Genomic DNA, 27,660 nt, shown 5'->3' on the forward strand with positions numbered 1-27,660 from the left:
GTAGTTGTTGTCCTACCTGTCATGTAATCTAGAATCACTGGAATAGCACAGAAGCCATTTATTTGTAATTTTTTTGTAGTCATGCACTCTGTTTTCATAAATAGCTCTTCAGGGCATGGAACAGAATCTGCCATTAGATCTGAGGACATTTCATGGCTGAGTTCTTGCTTTTTATTGAAAGTTACGTGATATATTTAATCTAGCTTTAGTATGTGTACAGGCTTCCGCAGTCCTTTGCCTGTTGGGTGTGTCTTTTAAAAATGGAAACGAGGTTAAACAGTACTTAGGTGAGCGCCTAATAATAGCCACAAACTCAGTTTCTTTGTGTGGTTAGTTTTATGTTTCTTTCTTTCATTGTTTGTGTCTCTATTTTCTTTTATGTTTTAGACGTTTTCATTGTCAATTTTAATAAAATCAGCATGTCTTTTTTTCTGTGCCATATTCAACAAAAATATTACGGTAAAACTATTTAGAATTTATATTCTAGTCTATGTTCAGACATGTACATATATCATAATAGAAGTTAAACACATTTTCACACCAGTTTAGCCATTGATTCATGTGCCTTTCTTCTTCTGGAAAAACTGTTGAGTCTCAATTTAGGGGAGATTGTCATTGTTTTGTTTCCTTCACTTTGTTTTCATATCAGTATGATATTCTTCCGGTGGGGTGACCTGGAACATGGCAGCTCTAAATGGCATCATTCACTCCATCAAGGTTATTAATAAACAGATGTAGTTCAGAGTCGGTGGGACTTGTCAAGAATGCTTTGGAATTCCGTAAGTCACACAGGCTTCTCTTGAGGTCCCCGAACTGGAATGGGGACATTCTCTTTGTCGAGGGCTGTGTGAGAGGCAGCTTCTGCTTCTGCAGTGTGGGAATCCAGGACTGCAGTGGTAGTGGCAGCTCTCTGAGGGCTCTGCTGTGTCCCGGCCGGGGCACGTGTGCGCACGGCTATGGGGGGACGGTGGGAAGTGTGCGTTTTCTTGTGTGGTGGCAGTGGAAGGGGATCCTCTTTTCAAATCCCGGTAGATGGGGGTCCACAGCTATGGCTTCCTTCTTCCTAGTATTCTGGTATTTGATCTGCCTCCTCATTGCCTGGGTCCGTTCGTGCTGCTTACAGAACTTTCCATCCTGTGCCTTTGCTCTCTAGGTGTTCATGAGCTTGTCTCTGCAAAGGCCGCTGTGGTGCCTGATTCCTCTTTGCATTTGCCCCGCTGCCATCCATGTCCGCCTCAGTTGGAAGTGGGATGTCATCAATCTTTGTAGACGCATGCGGTGAATAATTACCCAATGACAGGCAATGAACTGCTGAGATGACATTGCATCCATTCAAGAGTTTTGAAGGAACCTTAAGGATGAAATTGCAGAGCCCTTGGCTCTTGTTTTGCCTTTTATAAATAGCCAGTGTTCTAAAAGCCTGGTGGGTTGGTCCACAAGGCATGGTGTATTGGAAAGCAAAATGGCCTGGTGATCTGGAGGCCTGTGTTCTGTGTTGAGCCATTTCACAACCAGCTGGGTAGTGCCGTTAAGCCCTTGGACCTCAGGGTCCTCGTCAGGATGTGTTTGCTGTGGTCTTTGCACAGAAGTCTCTGGTGATCGTCAGTGTTGTGGTTAGATCCTGTTAAACTGGGTTCTTTGTGCACGTGTAGGTATTCTGTGGACAGGATTGTTATTAATCTACTCATTCCTTGTTTCTGTGAATGATACATTGTGGAGACTAGATTCTGTTGGATTCCTCCAGAATGTGCTGGTTTTGTTGCTGTTCGGGTGCTTGTTTCAGCAGGCTGGACCCTGCAGCGGGCAGCCACTCCAGCCTCGGGTCAGGTCCTTAGCCTTAGCCTGGAGCTGGGGCTGCTTGGAGCTTGCCCTGAACATGCAAGCGCGGGGGACAGCCAGAGGTTTGGGCCAAGTTTATGTACAGAATTTGGGTCTCCCCTTCTCTTTTGCACGATTTCTTGTCTTGATTACAGCTGCTGAGGTTGCCCTGAGCTGTGTCCCGACTTGTTTTAGCAGCTCCAGGTGGCTTAGGCTGGGCCCTGCCCTCAGGCTGAAAGCCGTTATAAAGTCACTTCCTTTTTCCTGGTGGCTCTCCCTGCTTTTGGTCACTCTCCTGTGCCTTGAGACAGTCGGTTTTTGTAGGTTTAATCTGTGCCAGGGCTGGTCTGCAGGAACTGCTCAGGCTCAGAAGCGGAAGCTCCAGTCACGTACCTAGAGCACTTTTTTTGCTGCTAATTCCAGGTCTATGCCTTGCATTGGTTATTTGTTACCAAACTCACATTTTTGGATCCTTTCCTTGTACTATTTTGGCAAAAACAAACAGGAAAATAGGGATGGGGCAGCTCTCTTTAATTCTTTCTAGAGATTGCTCTGCCGTGAACGATAGTTACTTGTTTTGATGAGTATGGCCAGCATCCTGAACCTGGACTTCCCCTGGTAGAGACCTCCAAGAGAAAAATGCCGAGGCGTTATTACCAGTATGAACATTTCTGACCCCAGAGTCCCATGTGGGCATTCGCCCTGGAGAGCTGGGCCGGTCGTGTTTGGGCTGCCAGAGTTCCCTTTGCGGAGATGGGTCCTGGCCTGGCCTGAAGTGCCCGCCGCGTGCTTCCTTGCCACACTGTTTCCACTGGGCCTTCTACGATGTTCGGGGCGTGGGGAGAGTTGGTTTGATGTGAGGAGAGGGATCTGGGCCACTCAGTGAAGTGGGTGACACCAGGCTATCTTACACGTTCGCCAGTGACATTCCTCCAGGGGCGCCTGCCCCAGAAAGCCTGGAAGGACAGCGCCAAGTGGGAGCTGTGGCCAGTCCCCAGCTATTTATAATCCTGCTCTCCTCCCTGACGCTGTTTATGTTTAACTGGATTCGGAGATAGGATGAGGCTCTGAGCTCCCCCTAGAGGTTTTAGTGTGCCATGAATCGCAGTTTTAAAACAACCATGTTGCTGCTTTATTTGCCAGTGTTTATGTTAAATCTGTGGAATTAAAATGAAGATTTTTGAAACAATCTGGACTGATTTCAAATCCCGTCTTTTTGGGACCAAACCTTTCTTTAAAACCAGAAATGATCGAGAGCTTGCTTGGTATGGGAGCCTCTGGGTCTGGGTCTGCAAATCATTCTTCCACATTGAAATAGAAGGTATTCCTGTGATCAGAGACTTTCCTTCATATAATTCAGATGTTTTCAAATGATGATATTTCTCAAGTTGATTTAATGGGTGTGAAGAAAGCAGCTGCGTTGGCATTGAGATTGGGTGGTTAGGAAATTAAATGACACTCAAGCAACCCGCTAATTTTATTTTCTCCTTATGTATTTCAGGGTTTCGAAAAAACGATGAAATGAAAGCTATGGATGTTTTGCCAATTTTAAAGGAAAAAGTTGCATACCTTTCAGGTAAAGTTTAACTTTCTAATCTGCTCTATTGTTCCTTCTGAGTGCTTCTATACAATGTCAGAGTCTGAAATACTAAACTATACACTAGCTCACCTGTCACAACGTAAAAGCATTGGCATTTCGATGGATTTTTAACTGCTTTATTCTTGTAGTGTGGTCCTGAGAAATGAGTGCCCAAAGGGTTTTCTTCTAGCTGGCAGGCACATCATAGGTCAGATAGCATCGGTGATTAAAATATGTTCGTGATTAAAATATGTTCGTGTCTGTCATTCAACAAACATTTAACAGTTAAGTAAAAAAACTGATTTTTTTAAAATTAGAGTATAATTGCTTTACAATGTTGTGTTAGTTTCTGCTGTACAGTGAAGTGAATCAGCTATACGTATACATATATCCCCTCCCCCGCCACATCCCACCCGCCTGGGTCATCACAGAGCACCGAGCTGAGCTCCCTGTGCTGTGCCGCAGGTTCCCACTAGCTATCTGTTTTACACACGGTAGTGTATATATGTCAAACCTAACCTCCCAGTTCATCCCACCCTCCTCTTTCTCCCATGTCCACACGTCCGTTCTCTACGTCTGCATTTCTGTTCCTGCCCTGGAAATGGGTTCAACTTTTCTAGATTCCACATATATGCGTTAATACACAATATTTGTTTTTCTCTTTCTGACTTACTTCACTCTGTATGACAGACTCTGGGTCCATCCACGTCTCTACAAATGACCCCATTTCGTTTCTTTTTATGGCTGAGTAATATTCCATTATATGTATGTACCACATCTTCTTTATCCATTTCTCTGTCTAGGGACATTTTATCCATTCCTCTGTCGAGGGACATTTAGGTTGCTTCCCTGTCCTGGCTGTTGTCAATAGTGCTGCAGTGAACACTGGGGTACATGTGCAGTTTGAATTACGGTTTTCTCAGGGTATATGCCCACCATCTCAGCAGAAGTGGTGGGAATGAGACCATATGTAGATGTGTCCTGAATTCCTTGCCTCTCTTTCTGGCGCTCTGGTCCTGGAATTCCTAGAACCCATGTCATGGACCTGGAAAGCCCTGGTCGTCTCTGCCAGCCGGTCTTCCACTTAACTCCTGGCCCTTCTGCAGCGTGGGGACAGACTGGACCGGTCTCCCAGGCTCTGGGGCACTCACCTGCCCTCTCCTCTGCACACAGAGGGTCAGCTTGGGGGCTTTTCTGGCTGTCTCCTCGGGGGTTCCTTCCTCCATGAACAGAACAGCCATTGGGTATCATACCTTTTTAGCACCAGTTCACTTGTTACAGAACAAAGGTTTGCAGGAGTTTTCTGCTGTGTTATAGCAGGAAGTAAATCTGTAGACTGTCACGTGCTTTTAGACAGTCTTCCTGGATGTGTTTCCCTTGATAAATTTTTATCTTTCACAAACAGGCATGCTATGCTGATCTCATGTCTCCTCTTGAACACGTTTTATTTTAAATTTGTGGCACTGCTAGCTCCTTTTACGTGTTCTGTGTGTCCTTTAAGCATGTGGGATGGCTATATATTTAGGATGCAGCTTCCTGTGGCTTTTTCGCTAGTCTCATCTCGCTTTGTGTCCAGTGGTGTTTCTTGCCTCCTGTTGACCACTGTTTGATGACTTTGCTGAAGTAAATCTAATTCAAGGTGACTTTGAGAGGTTAATAGAAGACTAAGTTCATGAAAAGGAGAAGGTGCTTTAGATTGTTGCAAAAACAGGGTAAAGAAATGAAAGGGGAAAAAAGGCCCTCCTGGCTTCTAATACACTGTTTTCAAATTAGCATTTGCTCCTTTCTAATCATTTACTGACAAACTGCAAAATATGGACTCATGCCAATTTCATGAACCTCCTGACTAGTTCACAGGTGGATTTTAAAGTGAAAGACTCTAAAATATTACAGGCTTTCTTTTGTAAGAAAGGCTGAAAGGAAGCTGATCTCGCACGTTCATCAGGTTTTGTTTTAAAGTTTGGCTCTGTGATGAGGGCACGTGCTCCTTCGGTCCCTTCTTTTGTTCCTAAACCTCGTCACTGCGCTTTCTTCTCTTATTATGCTTGTGATGGGTAGGTGAAGAACAGTAGAAGATTGAGTGATAATTGTTATATGTACTCACTCTTTTTTAAAAAAAAAATAGTGGAGCATAGTTGATTAACAATGGTGAATTGGTTTCAGGCGTACAGCAGAGTCATTCAGTTATACATAGACATGTATCTCTTCTTTTTCAAATTCTTTTCCCATTTAGGTTATTACAGAATATTGAGCAGCATTCCCTGTGCTATACAGTAGGTCCCTGTTGGTTATTTATTTTAAATATAGCAGTGTGTATGTGTACATATTCACTCTGTTCTTAAGCATTTAATACAGAATATATTAATAGATGGTGTTTCTATTTAAGTTACTGTCAAAACTAAACTATTTCTCTTTCAACTAATCCAGTAAAATCAATCTTTCAGAGTTTATGAATGTGAATCTTTGCTAAAACCTTAAATTCTGCAGGGTTAATTAAAGTTGGATGTCTTTAGTGGGGAGGGAAGTTTTGCATTGCAACAAATCAGTCCAGAACCATTTTTAGAGATGGTAGGACTTCTACCAGCTGGGTTAGCAAAATGCAGTTAGTAGGGGACACCACAGTTTCATAGTATTTCCTAATCTGTGGCCAGAATTGGCCAGTTAAAGCAGCATGGGGTCCTTGCTGATTCCCTTAGGCTTGCTGTTATCTTGTTTAGGAAGGGAAAAGGAAAAAAAAATCATTAAATTAAAAACAAATTGATTACTTATGTGGTAAATGTTTTTTTAAATTTCAGTGAAGGAGTAAACTTCTGAAACATTTTTACCTCTGATCCTGTTTTTTCTTTTTTCTTGAGATAAAATTCACATACCATAAATCCACCTTTTATTTTTTATTTATTTTTTAGATTTATTTTTTAAATCCCCCTTTTAAAAGCGTACAGCCTAGTAGATTTTAGTGTATTCGCAAGGTTGTGGAAGCATCACCATTCCCAGCCCCTGATTCCTCCACCCCTCAACTCTGGCAATTGCCAATCTACTTTTTTGCCCTGACCCCATTTTAATACATATCAGGGCTATTTATTATGGTAACTTTGTAAAAGCTCTCCATGTGAGTGGCTTTTAGTAAATTAAGTCTAAGTGGAATAGCCAGGGCTTTGAAAAAGCAGGCCAGAGGATCGGCGATTCTGTGAGATGCCCGTTAGCTCAAGATCTCTAAGAAACCAGTGTGGACTCCTTAAGCTTCAGTATTTCTGATCCTGTCTCATCTCCGGATCCCCTAAAAAGTAGTCCTTTTGAATGAGGTGAGTGACGTGTCTAACTTCATGCATGACGTCAGAGGAGGGGCAGTAAAAGAAGTGTCCTGTAGTTTATGTTTAATGTTATATCTATAAAAGTAGGTATATTTATGGTATACATATTCAGTGTATTACATATTTAATGTTGTGCGTGTGTGTACGTTTTATATATATATATGTACGTGTGTGTATATAATGTCAACCACTTCATGTGGCTCCTGTGCCACTAGGGTTTGGTCTGGGCCATGAAAGAACTCACAGGCAGCCACCAGAATTAAGAACACCTTTTTTCCCTTAACTTTTTATCATGGAACATTTCAACGTCCAAAAGGAGAGAGAATGGTATAGAAAACTGCCGTGAATCCATGGGTCACCTCAGTCATCCTGTTTCATCTATATTCCTTGAAAGGCTTTAAAAAAACCTCAATATACCACAGAGACATAAAAATGAATAATAACTTTGATCTATAAAACGCTAAGCAGTATTCATATTTCCGTTTGTCTCGTAATTTGTTTTTACAGGATGTATACTGCAGTTGGTTGATGTGTCTGATGTATCTTTTAATCTTCAGCTTCCTCCTCCTCATCCTTTTTGTGTCACTCCTGTATGTTTATTAAATGAGGAAACGGTGTTTTCCTGTAGATTTCCCTACATTTTGCTGGTTGCGTCCCCGGGGGGTCATGTCACGTGTTCCCCTTGCCCCGTGTTTCCTGTGAGCTAGGAGCTGGATCTTGACGCTTGGTTTTGCAGGGAAATAGGCAGAAAATTTTAATGGGTAGTGTTGGGTGGTTCTACTGGGAGTTTTATTGGGAGAGTCTGGTTGTCTCTCTTTTATGACGTTATGATAGTTATTGCTTCGATGTAATATTTTTTTAGGGTTACAAAATAGTGATAATCTAATTATATCCTTTTTTCTTCATTTGTCAACTTGGGTATTCCATAAAGAGAAACGTCCCAATCAGCTTCTTGGTTTCCCTGAGAACACAGTTCATACAGGAAAGGAGGAAAAACGACTGATGCTTGTCCCTTATTAGTTTTCAGACACATCATTAGTCATTTCAGACTAATAAAAAGACCATTGAGTTTTTTTTTAAGTGTCATTTTGAGTTCATGATTTTAAATATATTTGATGTGTTTCAATTGTACATTTCTTTTTTTTTTTTTCGGCCACATGGCTCGGCTTGTGGGTTCTTAGTTCCCCGACCAGGGATTGAACCCAGGCAGTGAAAGTGCTGAGTCCTGACCACTGGACCGCCAGGGAATTCCCCCACTGTACATTTCTTTTTCTCTTGCGAAGTTAAAATGTTCCCATCCTTTGGCCAGTGGGAGCCTCTTCAGATGGGCTCCTGAATCCAAGTACCACAATATTACAGCTTCTCTCTCTGCTGATGTTACAAGATATTTCAGGCCCATCTTGTCTGTTTCCTGCTCCATGTCTGCAATCAGCCATTTCTCTAAAGCGCCCTGGTTCTTTTGCATGGGGAATGGTTCAGGGTACTGGGGAAGCTTGCTGTGCTGGGTGGGTCACTGTTTCTGAGCCTCTTCAGTGGACACATTTAGGAAATCTGTATATATACGTTTTCTAAGTGAGAAAAGATATCATGGCTTCATACTAAGGTTTCCAATTCAAATATAGAATTACAGATATTTTATTTTTCTTTGATTTTATATCTGCATCTCCTTTTCTTTTCCTTTTGCTGAAAATCTTTGTGCCTACCCTCATCAACCTAATTACTTATTTACTGATGTTATCACCACAGTATGACTACCAAATGTAACTTAACACTTCTGTTGTTCTGTTGTCCTAAGGGTACATACCACTAAGAATGTACAACCCTATTACTGTGTTTTAAAGTCACAAAAAATAGTTCCTCTCCGCGTAGATCAAGTTCTTCCCAACCTGAAACTCAGGATCATTTGTCTTATTTAACTTTACATTTTTAAGGCTTAAAAAAACAACCACTTAATCTTGCTTCAATATTAAGTAAAATGTGTACATCATTTGAGGTTTAAAAACGAAAAAAAAGTTAAAAGATAAGGTGTACTCAAAGAAATCTAGTTTCTCTCCTTGCCTCATCCACCCTGTACCTTCCCTCCCCAGTAGGTAAACTTTTTTGCTTTCGTTTTCTTCAGTGTTGGTTTATTTCTTATACCTTTAAAACACAAGCAGTCTCCGTCTCTGTCCGTCCACCTATTCTCACCTCCCCGCCGCCGCCCCCAGACCAGACAGTGATGTACTTTGCACCATTTTCTCTGCCTTTCTGCTTTCCCCTTAAACAGTATTCTAGAGAGAGCAGTGTATAGCAGGACAAACGGAGATTCGCCATCCCTTTTACAGTTGTATATAACTGTGCTGCGTACGCACCATAGCTTATTCAGTCAGCTGTCTGTTGACGAGCATTTGGGTAACTCTTTGAGAGTAGCTTTTTTTGGGCAAGGTGAACACTGACCTTTGTAAATGGGGGAATTGACAGGAATATAGGATCTTATTGCCCAGAGGTTTGCTGTTAGTGTTGAGACCACTGACTCTAGTTCTTGTTTCAGTTTTGCAGAAAATTCCACGTTTCTTGAGAAGGGAAGGGGGACCTCCCACTCATTTTGTGTATTCTAGTTAGCATCTAGCCCTGTCCGAGGCTGTAGTGACTGACTGGAGGGCCGGGTGCCTCTAGAGACCTTCCTTCCACACAGAGTACAGAGTCCCCTTAGAGTCTTCATTCGAGACGGTGTGTAAGCGAGTTTCTGATTCCCAGGATTAGGCAGCGACAAGGTACGGGCGGTGAGCGTGTGACGGTCAGGGCTGGCCTTCTGTTGGCCTCGAGCAAGGACCCAGTGGGCACCCTCTTACCAGAGTTTTGTTAGTCCGTAGCAGACTTAATAGATAGTAGCCATAATTTCTCTTTCACAGACTGCACTTTCTCAGAGCTTTGCTTTGGAAAAGTTTGCTTCTCATGGTTAGTGAGTTGCTGTTCCTCAGGGGGAGTGAAGAACCATTTTCAATGGTATTCGAAGCCGGAAATTCAGATGGGGACCATGCAGAGAACAGTACTGTTGGTCCATTGAAATTTACATTATACTTCGCAAAGTAAGAATGCCTTTCTTACAAAAGAAGTTTATTCTCAATATTGTAAGTCACTATACTTCAATTAAAAAAAAGAAAGAAAAAAGTTTCTTCTACTTGGGTAAGAGGTGAGTTTTTATCAATTCATTTAAAGAAAAAGGGGTGACTCTGAAACTGGCTGCTTCTGTGGTCATTCTGGGCCACACTGCTCAAGAGACCGAGTCCCCTGAAGTTACCTCGCATAAGAGGGAAATGAGTATCGCTGGGTTTATTAGGAAAAGAAGCGTCACACAGATATATGTAGCTATTACGTAGACCTTTTCCAGCCTTCTTCTGATATTAAAATAAACCTCAGTTCGTTTAGCATCTGCGTTTCTATAGGAGTGTTCATCAGGCATTTCCACTTTTAACTTCCTGATACCTGATAGTAGGTATTTTGAATTAACTTTGTTTGGAGTATAAAAGAGGTATCCGTTCATTCAGTGACGATTTACTGAATACCTCCTGTGTACCAGCCTGAGAGGGTGTAAGATGTCAGTGAGTGAACAGAGATGCCTGCCTCTGGGGGCTTCCGTTCTAGTGGGGAGACAGACAAACAGAAAGAATGTGTGACATGTATCGTTTGCTAGAAGGTGGTAGGTGCCTCACAGAAGTAAAATGTAGTGGGGTGGGGAGGAATGGCAGAGAGGATGCCGTTTTTATAAGAATTGAGAATAGTGTCATCATGAACAGAAACTTCACGTTTTTTGCCTTGTTTTTCGGCTAACCCAGCGTTTGGATAGGCAGATAATCCTGAATGGGCTGTTGGTTTTTGGTTCCAGACACGTAGAGGTCCAGAAGCTGTGAAGCTCTCATATGCAGATATCCTGTGACGTTGGTAGGTGCAGGAAATGGACTTCCTGCCCTTTTCTTTTCATCATAGGAACTGAGGCGCTGAGTTTCCCGTCTATAAAGTGGGACTGACATCTGTCCGTCCCGCCTCACTGTGAGGCTGGGGGTTGACATCAGCCACATAGGAGTGTCTAGGAGATGAAGCTTTTATGAACTGCAGCATCATTGTTTTTATTACTTCAGGAACCGAAACGGTGAATTTGTGGCTTTTCTGCTTCATAACTGGCTCAGTGTTTTCCTTTGTGTACCTTCTGTGACATTGGCAACCAAGTTAAATCTTGGGGAATATAATATAAACAAACATCTGTGGAGTTGATGTTTAAGCTCCTTAAGGGTCAGAGACTGTATTCTTCTGAACTAATACTCATGGTTCTAAGATTTATTTTTTAAACCTCACTGGGAGGGGTCCTCATATGGGTGACTGGCACGTGCCTGTCACTGACTGTGACACACCACAGATTGGAAGATGCACCCCCATGCAGGGAGGTTTGCAAGTGAAAAGAAATTATTAAATTATTTAATGGGGAATAGTCCATCTTTACTTCACAAGTGATTTTTCCTTAAAATGATTTTATTTATTTATTTATTTGGTTGCTTTGGGTCTTCGTTGCTGCTCACGGGCTTTCTCTAGTTGTGGCGAGCGGGGGCTACTCTTCGTTGTGGTGCGCAGGCTCCTCATTGCGGTGACTTCTCTTGTTGCGGAACGTGGGCTCTAGGCACGCGAGCTTCAGTAGTTGTGGCTCGCAGGCTCTAGAACGCAGGCTCAGTAGTTGTGGCTCGTAGGCTTCAGTAGTTGTGCCTCGTGGGCTCTAGAGCGCAGGCTCAGTAGTTGTGGCGCACAGGCTTAGTTGCTCCACGGCATGTGGGATCTTCCCGGACCAGGGGTTGAACCCGTGTCCCCTGCATTGGCAGGCGATTCTTAACCACTGTGCCACCAGGGAAGTCCCTCATAAGTGATTTTTGATGAAGTTCTAAAATTATTGTGGTGAGTTTTCTGAAACTCTTCTGGGAACGGGCAAAAGACAAAATGATTTTTTGCTCCTCTGTCTTAAAATTCAAGTTCAGGTTTAGGTAAGCTTTTTTTAGGACACGAATGAGAGCCTGTTTGGTGGACGAGCTTGCCGGTAGTTCCCTGGGGGCTCCTCACCAGCACCACCAGCTCGAGGGCATCTCTCATTGATAGTGGAGCAGTCAGAGAGGCAGCCAGCACTTCGGCACACACCTGCAGCTTGTCGTCACTCATGGAGTGAACAGAATGACGCGTGCACACCTGTTGACTCCCCCATGACTGTCTTAGGTGGGAGGATTTTGGATTCTACTTTTCACAGCCATGCTGGAGCCCACCTTGCTCGCATTGTGAGATACGATGACCCCAGAAGGAGGACAGTCGAGCAGGGGTCATGGGCATTTAGTCTCCCTAATGAGCCACACATTATGTTGCATTTAAAATATTAAGAATGGTGGTCCAGAAAAATGTGAGATGCTGTTCTTTTTACCAAAAGTGAGGTGAATGTTTTAATACAAATATCATACTATATGTTTTAAAACTCACATTTCTGTAATATGTCGCTGTATATTTTTTTAATCTTTGAGTATACTTGCTTTACAGTGGTGTGTTACTTTCTGCTTTATAACAGAGTGAATCAGCTATACATATACATATATCCCCATATCTCCTCCTTCTTGCATCTCCCTCCCACCCTCCCTATCCCACCCCTCTAGGTGGTCACAAAGTACTGAGTTGATCTACCTGTGCTATGCGGCTGCTTCCCACTAGCTATCTGTTTTACATTCGGTAGTGTATATATGTCCATGCCACTCTCTCACTTCGTCCCAGATTACCCTTCCCCCTCCCCGTGTCCTCAAGTCCATTCTCTACATCTGCGTCTTTATTCCTGTCCTGCCCCTGGGTTCCTCAGAACCATATTTTTTTTTTTTTAGATTTCATATATATGTGTTAGCACACTGTATTTGTCTTTCTCTTTCTGACTTACTTCACTCTGTATGACAGACTCTAGGTCCATAACTCAATTTCGTTTCTTTTTATGGCTGAGTAATGTTCCATTGTATATATGTGCCACATCTTCTTTATCCATCATCTATCGATGGACACTTAGGTTGCTTCCATGTCCTGGCTATTGTAAATAGAGCTGCATTGAACATTGTGGTACATGACTCTTTTTGAGTTATGGTTTTCTCAGGGTATATGCCCAGTAGTGGGATTGCTGGGCCATATGGTAGTTCTAGTTTTAGTTTTTTAAGGAATCTCCATACTGTTCTCCATAGTGGCTGTATCAATTTACATTCCCACCAATGGTGCAGGAGGGTTCCCTTTTGTTCACACCCTCTCCATCATTTATTTTATTTATTTATTTATTTATTTTTGCGGTACGTGGGCCTCTCACTGTTGTGGCCTCTCCCGTTGCGGAGCACAGGCTCCGGACGCGCAGGCTCAGCGGCCATGGCTCACGGGCCCAGCCGCTCCGCGGCATGTGGGATCCTCCTGGACTGGGGCACGAACCTGCGTCCCCTGCATCGGCAGGTGGACCCTCAACCACTGCGCCACCAGGGAAGCCCTCCATCATTTATTGTTTGTAGATTTTTGATGATGGCCATTCTGACTGGTGTGAGGTGATACCTCATTGTAGTTTTGATTTGCATTTCTCTAATGATTAGTGATGTTGAGCATCCTTTCATGGCAATCTGTATATCTTCTTTGGAGAATTGTCTATTTAGGTTTTCTGCCCATTTTTGGATTGAGTTGTTTGTTTTTTTGATATTGAGCTACATGAGCTGCTTGTAAATTTTGGAGATTAATCCTTTGTCAGTTGCTTCATTTGCAAATATTTTCTCCCATTCTGAGGGTTGTCTTTTCGTCTTGTTTATGGTTTCCTTTGCTGTGCAAAAGCTTTGAAGTTTCATTAGGTCCCATTTGTTTACTTTTGTTTTTATTTCCATTTCTCTAGGAGGCGGTTCAAAAAGGATCTTGCTGTGATTTATGTCATAGAGTGTTTTGCCTATGTTTTCCTCTAAGAGTTTGATAGTGTCTGGCCTTACATTTAGGTCTTTAATCCAGTTTGAGTTTACTTTGTGTATAGTGTTAGGGAGTGTTCTAATTTCATTTTTTTACATGTAGCTGTCCAGTTTTCCCAGCACCACTTATTGAAGAGGCTGTCTTTTCTCCATTGTATATTCTTGCCTCCTTTATCAAAGATAAGCTGGCCATATGTGCATGGGTTTATCTCTGGGCTTTCTATCCTGTTCCATTGATTGATATTTCTGTTTTTGTGCCAGTACCATACTGTCTTGATTACTGTAGCTTTATAGTATAGTCTAAAGCCCGGGAGCCTGATTGCTCCAGGTCTGTTTTTCTTTCTCAAGATGCCTTTGGCTATTCGGGGTCTTTTGTGTTTCCATACAAATTGTGAAATTTTTTGTTCTAGTTCTGTGAAAAATGCCATTGGTAGTTTGATAGGGATTGCACTGAATCTGTAGATTGCTTTGCGTAGTATAGTCATATTCACAGTGTTGTTTCTTCCAATCCAAGAACATGGTATATCTCTCCATCTGTTGGTATCATCTTTAATTTCTTTCATCAGTGTCTTATAGTTTTCTGAATACAGGTCTTCAGTCTCCTTAGGTAGGTTTATTCCTATGTATTTTTTTCTTTTTGTTGCAGTGGTAAATGGGAGTATTTCCTTAATTTCTCTTTCTGATTTTTCATCATTAGTGTATAGGAATGCAAGAGATTGCTGTGCATTAATTTTGTATCCTGCTACTTTCCCAGATTCATTGATTAGCTCTAGTAGTTTTCTGGTAGCATCTTTAGGATTCTCTATGTATAGTATCATGTCATCTGCAAACAGTGACAGTTTTACTTCTTATTTGGCGATTTGGATTCCTGTTATTTCTTTTCCTTCTCTGATTGCTTTGGCTAAAACTTCCAAAACTGTGTTGAATAATAGTGGTGAGAGTGAACAACCTTGTCTTGTTCTGGATCTCAGAGGAAATGGTTTCAGTTTTTCACCATTGAGAACAGTGTTGGCTGTGGGTTTGTCATATATGGCCTTTATTATGTTGAGGTACGTTCCCTCTATGCCTACTTTCTGGAGGGTTTTTATCATAAATGGGTGTTGAATTTTGTCGTAAGCTTTTTCTACATCTATTGAGATGATCATATGGTGTTTCTCCTTCAGTTTGTTAATATGGTTTATCACATTGTTTTGCGTATATTGAAGAATCCTTGCATTCCTGGGATAAACCCCACTTGGTCATGGTGTATGATCCTTTTAATGTGCTGTTGAATTCTGTTTGCTAGTATTTTGTTGAGGATTTTTGCATCTGTGTTCATCAGTGATATTGGCCTATAGTTTTCTTTCTTTGTGATATCTTTGTCTGGTTTTGGTATCAGGGTGATGGTGGCATCATAGAATGAGTTTGGGAGTGTTTCTTCCTCTGCTATATTTTGGAAGAGTTTGAGAAGGATAGGTGTTAGTGCTTCTCTAAATGTTTGATAGAGCTCTTCTCTAAGTGTTTGATAGAATTTGCCTGTGAATCCATCTGATCTTGGGCTTTTGTTTGTTGGAAGATTTTTAATCACAGTCTCAATTTCAGTGCCTGTGATTGGTCTGTTTTTATTTTCTATTTTCTTCCTGGTTCAGTCTCTGAAGGTTGTGCTTTTCTTAGAATTTGTCCATTTCTTCCAGGTTGTTCATTTTATTGGCATACAGTTGCTTGAAGTAATCTCTCCTGATCCTTTGTATTTCTGCAGTGTCAGTTGTTACTTCCCTTTTTCATTTCTACGTCTATTGATGTGAGTCTCCTCCCTTTTTTTCTTCATGAGTCTGATTAGTGGTTTATCAATTTTGTGTATCTTCTCAAAGAACCAGCTTTTAAATTTATTGATCTTTGCTATTGTTTTCTTCATTTCTTTTTCATTTATTTCTGATCTGATCTTTATGATTTCTTCCCTTCTGGTAACTTTGGGTTTTGTTTTTTCTTTTTTCTCTAATTGCTTTAGGTGTAAGCTTAGGTTGTTTATTTGAGATGTTCCTTGTTTCTTGAGGTAGGATTGTATTGCTATAAACTTTCCTCTTAGAACTGCTTTTGCTGCATCCCATAGGTTTGGGTCATCGTGTTTTCATTGTCATTTGTTCCTAGGTATTTTTTGATTTCCTCGTTGATTTCTTCAGTGATCTCTTGGTTATTTAGTAGTGTATTGTTTAGCCTCCATGTGTTTGTGTTTTTTACAGATTTTTTCCCTGTAATTGATATCTAGTCTCATAGCGTTGTGGTTGGAAAAGATACTTGATACGATTTCAATTTTCTTAAATTTACCAAGGCTTGATTTGTGACCCAAGCTATGATCTACCCTGGAGAATGTTCCCATGAGCACCTGAGAAGAAAGTGTGTATTCTGTTGATTTCGGATGGAATGTCCTATAAATACAAATTAAGTCTATCATGTTTAATGTATCATTTAAAGCTTGTGTTTCCTTATATATTTTCATTTTGGATGATCTGTCCATTGGTGAAAGTGGGTGTTAAAAGTCCCGTACTATGATTGTGTTACTGTCGATATCCCCTTTTATGGCTGTTAGCATTTGCCTTAGTATTGAGGTGCTCCTATGTTGGGTGCATAAATATTTACAATTATATCTTCTTCTTGGAGTGATCCCTTGATCATTATGTAGTGTCCTTCTTTGTCTTTTCTAATAGTCCTTATTTTAAAATCTATTTTTTCTGATATGAGAATTGCCACTCCAGCTTTCTTTTGATTTCCATTTGCATGGAATATCTTTTCCCATCCCCTAACTTTCAGTCTGTATGTGTCCCTAGGTCTGAATTGCCTCTCTTTTAAACAGCATATATATGTGTCTTGTTTTTGTATCCATTCAGCCAGTCTGTGTCTTTTGGTTGGAGCATTTAATCCATTTACATTTAAGGTAATTATCGATATGTATGTTCCCATTACCATTTTCTTAATTGTTTTGGGTTTGTTATTGTAGGTCTTTTCCTTCTCTTGTGTTTCCCGCCAAGAGAAGTTTCTTTAGCATTTGTTGTAAAGCTGGTTTAGTGGTGCTGAATTCTCTTAGGTTTTGCTTGTCTGAAAAGCTTTTGATTTCTCCATCAAATCTGAATGAGATCCTTGCTGGGTAGAGTAATCTTGTTTGTAGGTTTTTCTCTTTCATCACTTTATCCTGCCACTCGCTTCTGGCCTGCTGAGTTTCTGCTGATAAATCAGCTGATAACCTTATGGGGATTCCTTTGTATGTTATTTTTTGTTTTTCCCTTGCTGCTTTTAATAATTTTTCTTTGTATTTAATTTTTGTTAGTTTGATTAATATGTGACTTCGTGTGTTTTTCCTAGGGTTTATCCTGTTTGGGATTCTCTGTGCTTCCTGGACTTGGGTGACTATTTCCTTTCCCATGTTAGAGAAGTTTTCAACTATAATCTCTTCAAATACTTTCTCAGACCCTTTCTTTTTCTCTTCTTCTTCTGGGACCCCTATAATTCGAATGTTGGTGCGTTTAGTGTTGTCTCATAGGTCTCTGAGACTGTCTTCAATTCTTCTCATTCTTTTTTCTATATTCTGCTCTGTGGGACTTATTTCCACTATTTTATCTTCCAGGTCACTTATCCATTCTTCTGCCTCAGTTATTCTGCTATTGATTCCTTCTAGAGAATTTTAAATTTCATTTATTGTGTTGTTCATCATTGTTTGTTTGCTCTTTAGTTCTTCTAGGTCCTTGTTAAACATTTCTTGTATTTTCTCCGTTCTATTTCCAAGATTTTGGATCATCTTTACTATCATTACTCTGAATTCTTTTTCAGGTAGACTGCCTATTTCCTCTTTATTCATTTGATCTGTTGGGTTTTTACCTGGCTGCTTCATCTGCTGTGTGTTTCTCTGTCTTCTCATGTTGCTTAACTTACTGTGTTTGGGGTCTGGTTTTCGCAGGCTGCAGGTTCGTAGTTCCCGTTGTTTTTGGTGTCTGCCCCCAGTGGCTGAGGTTGGTTCAGTGGGCTGTGTAGGCTTCCTGGTGGAGGGGACTAGTGCCTGTGTTCTGGTGGATGAGGCTGGATCTTGTCTTTCTGGTGGGCAGGAGTGCATCCAGTGGTGTGTTTTGGGGTGTCTGTGACCTTATTATGATTTTAGGCAGCCACTCTGCTAATGCGTGGGGTTGTGTTCCTGTCTTGCTATTTGTTTGGCCTAGGGTGTCCAGCACTGTAGCTTGCTGGTTGTTGAGTGGAGCTGGGTCTTGGCATTGTGATGGAGATCTCTGGGAGAGCTTTTGCCATTTGATATTATGTGGAGCTGGGAGGTCTCTGGTGGACCAATGTCCTGAACTCGGCTCTCCTACCTCAGAGACTCAGGCTTGACACCTGGCTGGAGCACCAAGACCCTGTCAGCCACAGGGCTCAGAAGAAAAGGGAGAAAGAAAGAGAGAAAGAGAGAAAGAGAGGGAGGGAGGGAGGGAGGAAAAACTAAAATAAAATAGAATAAAGATTTTAAGATAAAAAATTTAAAAATTATTAAAAAGTAAAAAGAAAAAAACTAGACAGACAGAACCCTTGATAAATGGTAAAAGCAAAGCTATGCAGACAGAATCACACCAAGAAGCGTACACATACACACTCACAAAAAGAGAAAAAGGAAAAGAAAGTATATATCTTTTGGGAAGTCTGAGGTCTTCTGCCAGCATTCAGTAGGTGTTCTGTAGGAGCTGTTCCACATGTAGATGTATTTCTGATGTATTTGTGGGGAGGAAAGTGATCTCTGTGTCTTACTCCTCCGCCATCCTGAAGGTCTCTCTTATATTTTTGATCAAGGAGATTGATTCTGTTTTGAAAGGAATGAAAGGTGTTGGGAAATAAAAAATACTGCATTTGTTACTGGTCTTATCTCGGGGACAAGAGGTATTCCAAAAAAACTAGAGCCAATGATTTTTCCCTAAAATTACTGTTTGGTATTTTAGAAGATTACTTCATAATGTCATTCTACCATTTACAATAATACTGCTTCTCACTTTTCTGTTTTTTTAGTGTTTAAGTTTTTTACTCTCCACACGTAATACAATTCTTCAGCTAAAACAGGAGTAATGAGACAAAATGGTTCTGAAAAGTACAATAGAAAAATACTGTCCACTGGTTTATTTTTCCAAATGAGTAATAGGCTATTTACAAATAAGTAGATCTCCAATGATGTATATGAAAATGGCAAATCTATTACTGTTTGAAATCTAAATTAAAAAAAATTTACTGCTTCTCACTTTTAATAGTACTTTTCATTCCTTCTGATATTTTTATTATTTAGAAAGAAGTAAAGCCAGTAGTTTGAAAAATTATGCAAGTTCTTATCAGGGCAAAGGGCCCAGTTGTGACATGCTGGCATGGTCCCTTTGTCTTCATATAAGCTCTTTGAGCCTCAGTATCTTTCATGATAAAGCCGGTGTGAGGAAATCTCCTAACGGGATCCTTGTGATGATCAGATCAGAACGCGTGTGTCAAGCACTTGATGCCATACCTAGCGTGTGTCAGCTGTGATGTCGTGTTGTTCCTATTTAATACCTGGGTTATTGGATTTATAAATAATTTAACATCTTCCTGGGCTTCGTAACTTAACAGTACATGTGGGTCAGTTTAAGTGTTCAGAATCAGCACTTAGTTTTATTACTGTTGAGAGGAATTGTTAATCATTCTAGGACATGGTAAAGACCCATGTTGGTAAAAATGTGTTTTTAAAATGCCTGTGTCTTCTGCTGAATATGTTTTTGGCATTCTAAAAGGAAAGAATTTGGTTTTCTCTTGTTTGCTTGCTTGCCTTTTGCTTGCTTTTTCAGTTACGTCTGCTGACAAGGTAAATAATTAAGATGAGAAAATAATTGTTTCATGTTGTGGCTTGAATTTTGAGATCTTATTGCTGTACTTCTAGAAAGAGATGACCAAAGCTGTAAAACTAAATGAAGCATGCACTTGGGAAAACAAAATTTTCTTTCTCTGTGTTCTTTTCTGAAAACCCTAATAGAAGTAATAAAATAAATAGAGTGGTTTCACCAGAAATGTTCAGTGATACCCAGCAGACTTCCTTAGGATTGTATCCATGTTCATGAGAAGCGTTTCTGCCTTCCTGTCAAAGGCCAGTCACGTGAGATTTGTGCTTAGTGTGTAATGTAATATTTCTAAAGTTCTTAAGCTAATTTAGTTCTATTTGAAAATTCTTGTGTGCCAATCTCTCCCTCTCTCTCTCTTTTTTGCTTTTGTGTGCGTGTGGCTTTGTGTGAGAGAGTGGGGAAGCTTGACCACAGGGGTCAGGTACTGCCCTTGAGAGGGGAAGGTGCCCTGGATCCCAGATTATATAAAGTAGCCGTCAGTGCAGAGTTTGAAGAACATTTCTGTCTTTTCCCTTTCATGAATTAAAGCCCAATTTGGTTGGTAGCAAAGAGACAGAGCTGAGAGTGACGGGGAGGAAAGGAGAGGGGACAGTGTGGAGGAGAGAGAGAGAGGGAGGCAGAGAAAGGCAGAGAGAGAGGGCGTGAGGAGGTGGGTTTTTTTTTTTTAATATTTATTTATTTATTTGGTTGCACCGGGTCATAGTTGCAGCACTTGGGCTCCTTAGTTGTGGCCGGCGGGCTCCTTAGTTGTGGCCGGCAAGCTCCTTGCTTGTGGCATGAATGTGGGATTTAGTTCCCTGACCAGGGATCAAACCTGGGCCCCTTGCATTGGGAGCGCAGAGTCTTATCCACTGTGCCACCAGGGAAGTCCCTGGAGGTGGGAGTTTAAGGTGATGGAAGCACGTATACATGAAACCTTTTTTTCTCTCCAAACATGAAACTGAATAAAGGAGGGAACAAACACTGGAAAGAGCCAGAGCCTTCTGTGATACCTTCCATGTGGTGTGCAAAACTCAGACTTCATCGCCGGCGTCCTGGGAGGGATGGCATTGTCACCTGTCTCAGGGGAGCCAGGGATGCCGGCCTTTCATGGGGTCCTGCCGGGCCAGGAGGGCTGGGGGCACAGCTTCGCGAGAGTGGGTGGGCAGGCTGCGATGCTGGGCGCCCAGTGGCCCATAGAGTCCTGTTTCCTCTTGTTTCTGTCTGAGCCTCTTCCACATGTTTGTTTCCAGGTGGCAGAGATAAGCGCGGGGGTCCCATCCTAACCTTCCCGGCCCGCAGCAATCATGACAGGATACGGCAGGAGGACCTCCGGAGGCTCATTTCCTACCTGGCCTGTATCCCCAGGTGAGTCCCGCGTGGTCGTGGCTGGTCCCTGTCCCAGAGGTGCAGCGCTGCACACACTCCCGAGAAAACAGCCCACAGGAGCCTGGATTCTGATCAAAGTGCTGTCAAGTGAAAATCATGGTCTTTCTCCTTATTTTCCTTTTGTGACCCTCCTCGGTGCGGGGCTGAGAAGGGCAGTGTTCTGAGTGAGCAGGCTTGTGTGGTCGCGATGGGGGTGGCTTGGCCACCGGGCGGGGACCTTAGGTTGTGGTGCCCAAGGCGGAGGTAAAGCAGAGATGATCCTGATAACGGAGACCCGGCGGGCCGGAGGCTCACCAGGGGAGTGTGGTTTCCGAGAGGAGCTTTCTGGCTCTGTGCTGCGCTCCAGTTCCTGGGAAGTATTCGGTTGATTTGTAGCGTGAACTTTGCAGGGCATTCAGAATCCCTACCAGCTAACGTCCCGGGACATGGAGTTTGGGAGCTCTCATTCAATCTGCGACCCGCTAGTGACAGCCAGGGGGATTTTCGGCGTAGACGCCGAGGAACACGAGGAATAGGCAAGGCTTTATTTTCTGGAGAGCCCTGACGTGAGGAGCGGTTAACAGCAGTGGGCCAGCGTGTATACCTGCGGAGTCTAGCATCTTTGCTTCTGCTCTAGAAACATATTACTGAGGTTTTACCTACAGAGCGAGCTGACAGCTGGCAGAGGAAACCCTTCCCCGCCTCCCACATTAACATCTCCATTTAATGGTTAAGATTAAGTTTTGGAAAACAAAGTACTGCTCTGATATGATCCAAGCATACAGTCAGGCCTGGCGTAAGAGGTGGCTGTGTGCCGGGGGTCGGAGCGGGACCCCCTGTGAGGAAGAGGTACTCTCACCCCAGAGGGGGTGTGCTAAAGCGGGGCATGGCTGATGTGCGCCAGTGAAGAGGGATTTCCTAGGAGACTAAACGAGCGCAGGAAAAAGGACACTCGGTCATGATATAGACTAACGAGTAGCCGTAAGGAACATGTTATGCCGGGAAAGCATAAAAGACGGTCAACAGCAGCCTAGTGGATTCTGAAGTTTGAGGTGGGTGTAACAGATCGCCCACGGAGCAGGGCTGGTGACTCTCCCCTGACCTCTTTGGGTTGACACCAGCCAGGGAAACAGCACTGACCTCTGGCCACCCATCCTCACTGTGGCTGAGGAAGGTCAGCTTTGGTGTCGATGGTCTGAGCTTCAGAGGGGGTTCTTGGGTTTTGCTGTAGGGTATCCTTTGTGGGAAAGCTATTACATCCAATCAGCAGCAGCGTATTAATGGGCCCCTGCTTAAATATGTGGAAAAGTTTTCCCTTTCCTCTTACTCTGATATTTTCTTGGACTGTTGAACTGTTGAAATCACAGAGTTGGAAAGAGTTTTAGAAGTTATTTACTACTCACTGTCACTTATAAATAACAACATAGTTTACAGCCACTACTTACTGAGCTCTTACTATGTGCCATGTGCTGTGCTAATGATGAAAAAGAAACAGATACAGACGATGATGTGAAAAAACAAATCCCTGCCATCCAAAATGATGCTTGGTGTGTAGTTCAGTGAAACACAAGTTGAATTTCACCCAGGTGACCTTTTAGAAAACATTTCCACCGTTGGAATTCTGTATATAACTTTGGCAACTTGCTTTCTGGTTTTAAAATCCATATTGATTATAAATATAAAAAAACTACTTTTCCTTTCATTGATATCATAAAGAAATCGATTCAGGTATATTTTGAATCAGCTGGATGACCCACTTTAAAAAAAAAACAACACAAAACTTTGTCCTGGGAATCGTGAGTGTAAACAAAACTAGAGAGAAGCGAACACCCATGGGCCCATCATCCAGCTCCAACGATTATTGGATTCTGCCCATCTTGTCTACTTCCCCAAGAAAACATAGCAAATCCCAGATATTCTCTCATTTCTCTCATAAGTTCCTCAGTGTGTAGAGTGACCCTCCAAGCACCGAGCACAGTCAGTTAGTTTCATTGCCTGGCTTTGCTTTTGTATTTACAATTTCAAGTGACAGGCAATGCCAGTTTCTTGTTCTTGGTTAATGAGCAAATGAGAGAGATGGGATTAATTTGTATGTAAATGATGCGTTTGCCAAGTGATAGTGGAGGAAGGTTTCCCAGTGGTCCAAATAGAAGTGGCCACAAAAAGAGTCCTCTCCAGGTCCACCGCAGGTCCTACAGCGACTGACAGAGAGCCTTAGTGCCGCCTTCAGGGAGCCTGCAGAGGTGGGAGCGCTCTGGTTTTAGCCAGACAGTGGGATCAGTGATCATGTCAGGAGATGAATGGTGTGTGAATTTTTGGGGACTTGTGGGTTGGCTTGTTCTTTATTTGAGTCTATAATTTGTTGTTACAGTTTCAGAGTGAAATACACAGTCCTGGGCAGTGGGAGGGGCAGGGGGAGGATCTCCTGTCTCTGTCCACCACTGTTGATGTTTTCTGCGATGTGATGGTAGCCTCTGGCTGCCCCTCAGCCGGACAGTTACAGGGCTACACATTCCCGGATTTGGAGAAGTGTGCCGTCCGGGAAAGCTTGGGGGTCAGAGTCAGACGGACTGACCTGGTTTACTTAATTTTATGGGTTTTCTGATCTACGAGATGTGACAATAATCTGTACTTCTCGGATCACTGTGTTAATAAGTAAGATTCTTTATGTACATGCCCAGCACAGTGTCTGACCTCATGGTAGCTGTCTCAGAAGTGGTACAGTAATGTCCATCTTTCGTATTTGCTCTTCGACTTCCCTTCAGTTGATTTTCTTTTTGCCATGTGTTCTAGAACCAGATCATCTTGTCTGTTTTTTTTCTGCGTGGTGGCCTCCTATCTTTGCCTCTTAAAATGTGGCCCCCAGAGTTAAAACATAATGGGATCTGAGAGTAGCGACTAGTTTTGAGTACTGTTGTTTGGGCCACCTTCCCTCCCCTCTCCCTTCCTTAAAAAACGAACAATCAATTAGAATAATAGATTGGTTTTCATATGATTAATTTGCAAGGGAACTTTTCCTTAAATGTGTAGGAGAAAAGTCACAGCGGAACTTCTTCGTGGTGTTCCACGATGGGGACTCCTGCACAGAAATGATAATCACGTTAGTCTTGGTGCACCTCTAGGTGTTTATTGCTCTTTTGAATTATACTCATTATGTTCTAGAAAGTTTTGGCTTCTTTAGAATGATTTATAGCAACTAAATGGATAAAGCACTCTGACTCTCTTTTGTCACCAATGAAATCATGTGAAACTTTTGAGTTGATTCATTCATGAACATTCATATAAAAAGGTACCTTCTTCATCTAGGAACTGAAGAAAGGAGAGTTTCTCTTTTTTAGAGACCTGAATTGAAGAAGGACCTTAGTTTCATCTACATTTTTAAAAATCTCACAGCTAAAATGAGGCTCTTAGGTAAAACTGCTGAAATACCTGGTTAACAAGTCACACTTTGCAGTGAGCAGTGCCTTGAAGGAAGAGCGTGGCACGGGGCCCTTGAGCAGCAGCTGTGCTTGTTCATTAGACGCTCAGAAATAGAGCTGTGGCTGTGGTCACGTTTGCAAGTCGCCGCTTTCTTAATAACGCGTGGCTTTTAACTTGATAAAGACAGATGGGTGCGAAGGATGTGCACTCCCAGCCCAGTTGGAGTGCTGCTTGCTTTACTTGGAAGTCACCGGTGGGAACAGTTGGATGGCGGAGGCAGGTGACTGGTTAATCCTTCTGTAAGCGCTGTAAGCTCAGGGCACCTTTTGCTTGTGTCTCTCTCCAGCTTGTTCCTCTTGTTAAGCCTGGAGTTATTCAGGATTCCTTCTAAGCCCCGTCAAGTGGAGGGGCTTTGTAGTTTTACGTACACACCACTGTGTAGAGCTATGTGAGGAGAAAGGCTGCCAGAGAATTTACCTTGATAGGGGAAGACCGATGCTTAAAGTGCAGGCACCAAACAGCAGCTTGTACAACAGCAGAACCTGTTGCCTGACAGCCTCCTGTCTTTGGTGTACGGCAGCAGAACACGAGAGTCTGGAGCAGAAGGTCCCAGCTGGGCAGCAGGCATCCGACGTCCTGCTCAGGCAGGTCTAGCCCCAAGGCGCTGTGGAGCCCAGAAGTTTCTACTGAATGGAATCTTGCAGGATGGCAAGCTCCTTTAGAACCCCAGGAAGTTCAGAATGCTTAATTTCAGTGACCTGGGGGATTTTAGGAAGCATTTCTGGGAGTGCCCAGCTACCTCTAAGGATTTGTGAAGGTGACCCGAGACGCTCCCAGGATCGTGGCCCAGGACCTACTTGAGACAGGAGGAGTGATAGCATGAGGAGTGTTGAGCCCTGTTAACTGTTTTTCAGTTCATATTCATACAGGAGTTAATCCAATCACTCCTGCAGCTTTCCACACTGGAGTGATAAGCCGGTGTGTTGGATCAGTCCGTTTTCTCCTTAGGGCTTTCAGGACTGTGTTCCTAGGACTGCGGGCCACCATCAACTCAGGTTCTGTCCCCACGGACTTTTCTGGAATGTTTTTGGGAGTATGCCTCTTATACTGATGAAGTTGTCATAGGAACTTGGAGTGTCCGTTACTCTACTGGTATGAATCAAAAGATAAGGAAAAGAATGGCGTGTGAGGGAGTGGGGAGGGCATGGAGGCGGGGGACGGGAGAAGGTAGGGGAGTAAGCTCATGTGAGAGAGTGTGAAATTGGTTTTTATTTCGACTTAAATTTAGGTGAGACTATGGATTTTTTTTCCCCTGTCTAAAATGGTCTCACTTTATTTTTAGAATTTGTTTTTTTTTTTTTTTTTTTTTTTTGCGGTACGCGGGCCTCTCACTGTTGTGGCCTCTCCCGTTGTGGAGCACAGGCTCCGGACACGCAGGCTCAGCGGCCATGGCTCGTGGGCCCAGCTGCTCCACGGCATGTGGGATCTTCCCGGACCGGGGCACGAACCTGTGTCCCCTGCATCGGCAGGTGGACTCTCAACCACTGCGCTGCCAGGGAAGCCCTATTTTTAGAAATTTTTTATTAAAAAATTTTTGAAGTGTAGTCAGTCGCTTTACCATATTGTGTTAGTTTCAGGTGTACAGCAGAATTATTCAGTTATGTGTATTTTTTTCAGATTACTTTCCATTGTTGATTATTACAAGATATTGAATGTAGTTCCTTGTGCTAGTAAATCTTTGTTGCTGATCTGTTTTATGTATAGTAGTTTGTATCTGCTAATCCCAAACTCCTAATTTATCCCTCCCCCCAATCCCCTTCCCTTTGGTAACCATAAATTTGTTTTCTATGTTTGTGAGTCTGTTTCTGTTTAGTATATAGATTCATTTGTATTATTTTTAGATTCCACATATAAGTGATATCATATAATGTTTGTCTTTATTTGACTTACTTAGTAGGATGATCTCTAGGTCCATCATTGTTGCTGCAAATGGCAATATTCCTTCATTTTTATGGCTGAGTAATATTCCATTGTGTGTATGTACCACATCTTCTTAACCCAGTTTGTCTGTTGATGGTCACTCAGGTTGTTTCCGTGTTGGCTATTGTTAATTGTGCTGTTAGGAACATTGGGGGAGATGTATATTTTTTTTTTTTTTTTTTCATGGAGATGTATATTTTTTAATTAAAGTTTTCATTTTTCACTGGATATATGCCCAGGAGTGGGATTGCTGGGTCGTATGGTAGTTCTACTTTTAGTTTTTAGAGGAACCTCCATACTGTTCTCCATAGAGGCTGTACCAGTTTACATTCCCACCAACAGTGTAGGAGGGTTCCCTTTTCTCCACACCCTCTCAGGCATTTATTATTTGTAGACTTTTTGATGATGGCCATTCTGACCGGCGTGAGGTGATACCTCATTGTAGTTTTGATTTGCATTTCTCTAATGATTAGTGATGTTGAACATCCTTTCATCTGCCTGTTGCCAGCTGTATGTCTTCTTTGGAGAGATGTCTATTTAGGTCTTCTGTCCTTTCTTTTTTGATTCGGTTGTTTGTTTTTTTTTGATATTGAGTGGTATGAGCTGTTCATATATTGTGAATGTTAGTTAACCCATGTCAGTCACATCATTTGCAAATATTTTCTCCCATTCTGTAGGTTGTCTTTTCGGTTGCTTGATGGTTTTCTTTGCTGTGCAAAAGCTTTTAAGTTGGATTAGGTCCCATTTGTTTAGGGTTTAAAAAAATTTTTTTTTATTGGAGTATAGTTACTTTACAATGTTGTGTTAGTTTCTGCTCTCCAGCAAAGTGAATCAGCCATATGTATAATATACATATATCTCCTCCCTCCCAGATTTCCTTCCCATTTAGGTCACCACAGAGCACTGACTTCCCTGTGCTGTACAGTAGATCCTCACTAGTTATCTGTTTTATACATAGTAGTGTATATATATCAATCCCAATCTCCCAGTTCATCCCACCACCGTTTTGCTTTTGTTTCTTTTGCCTTGGGAGATTGATCTAAGAAAATATTGCTACAATTTATGTCAGAAAATGTTTTGCTTATGTTCTCTTCTAGGAGTTTTATGGTGTCATGTTTTACATTTAAGTCTTTAAACCATTTTGAGTTTATTTTTGTATGTAGTGTGAAGGGAGAGCATGGATTTTTAACCCAAGTTTATGAACACTCTGACTTTTGTTTTTTTCTTTACTGCAGATGTGCTTTCTATATATTTCCCATGTACTCAGAGGTTGAGATTTAATAAAGTTAATAATTTTTATTTCTTCCTCAAGGACATTCTTAAGACAAACTGGCTCTTTTGTTTTAACAGCTAGAACATGGAGAGGAAGCATACGT

General features: G+C 42.1%; 1 protein-coding gene across 4 annotated transcripts in view; it reads left to right on the forward strand.

Moving 5' to 3' along the window:
* The window catches only part of TRIO (trio Rho guanine nucleotide exchange factor), a 363,915-nt gene that overhangs the window by 119,528 nt on the left and 216,727 nt on the right, over positions 1-27,660 (forward strand). For all 4 annotated transcript variants that reach the window (XM_027125334.1, XM_027125333.1, XM_027125336.1 and 1 more), the window contains exons 2-3: positions 3,320-3,394; positions 20,770-20,884. In XM_027125334.1, coding sequence (XP_026981135.1) covers positions 3,340-3,394; positions 20,770-20,884 — 170 coding nt within the window. In that variant the 5' untranslated portion in view covers positions 3,320-3,339. The remainder of the gene's footprint in view (positions 1-3,319; positions 3,395-20,769; positions 20,885-27,660) is intronic.

This window comes from Aethalodelphis obliquidens, unplaced genomic scaffold (assembly GCF_003676395.1).
Source record: "Aethalodelphis obliquidens isolate GAN/ISIS:26980383/991018 unplaced genomic scaffold, ASM367639v1 scaffold29, whole genome shotgun sequence".
NCBI lineage: Eukaryota > Metazoa > Chordata > Mammalia > Artiodactyla > Delphinidae > Aethalodelphis > Aethalodelphis obliquidens.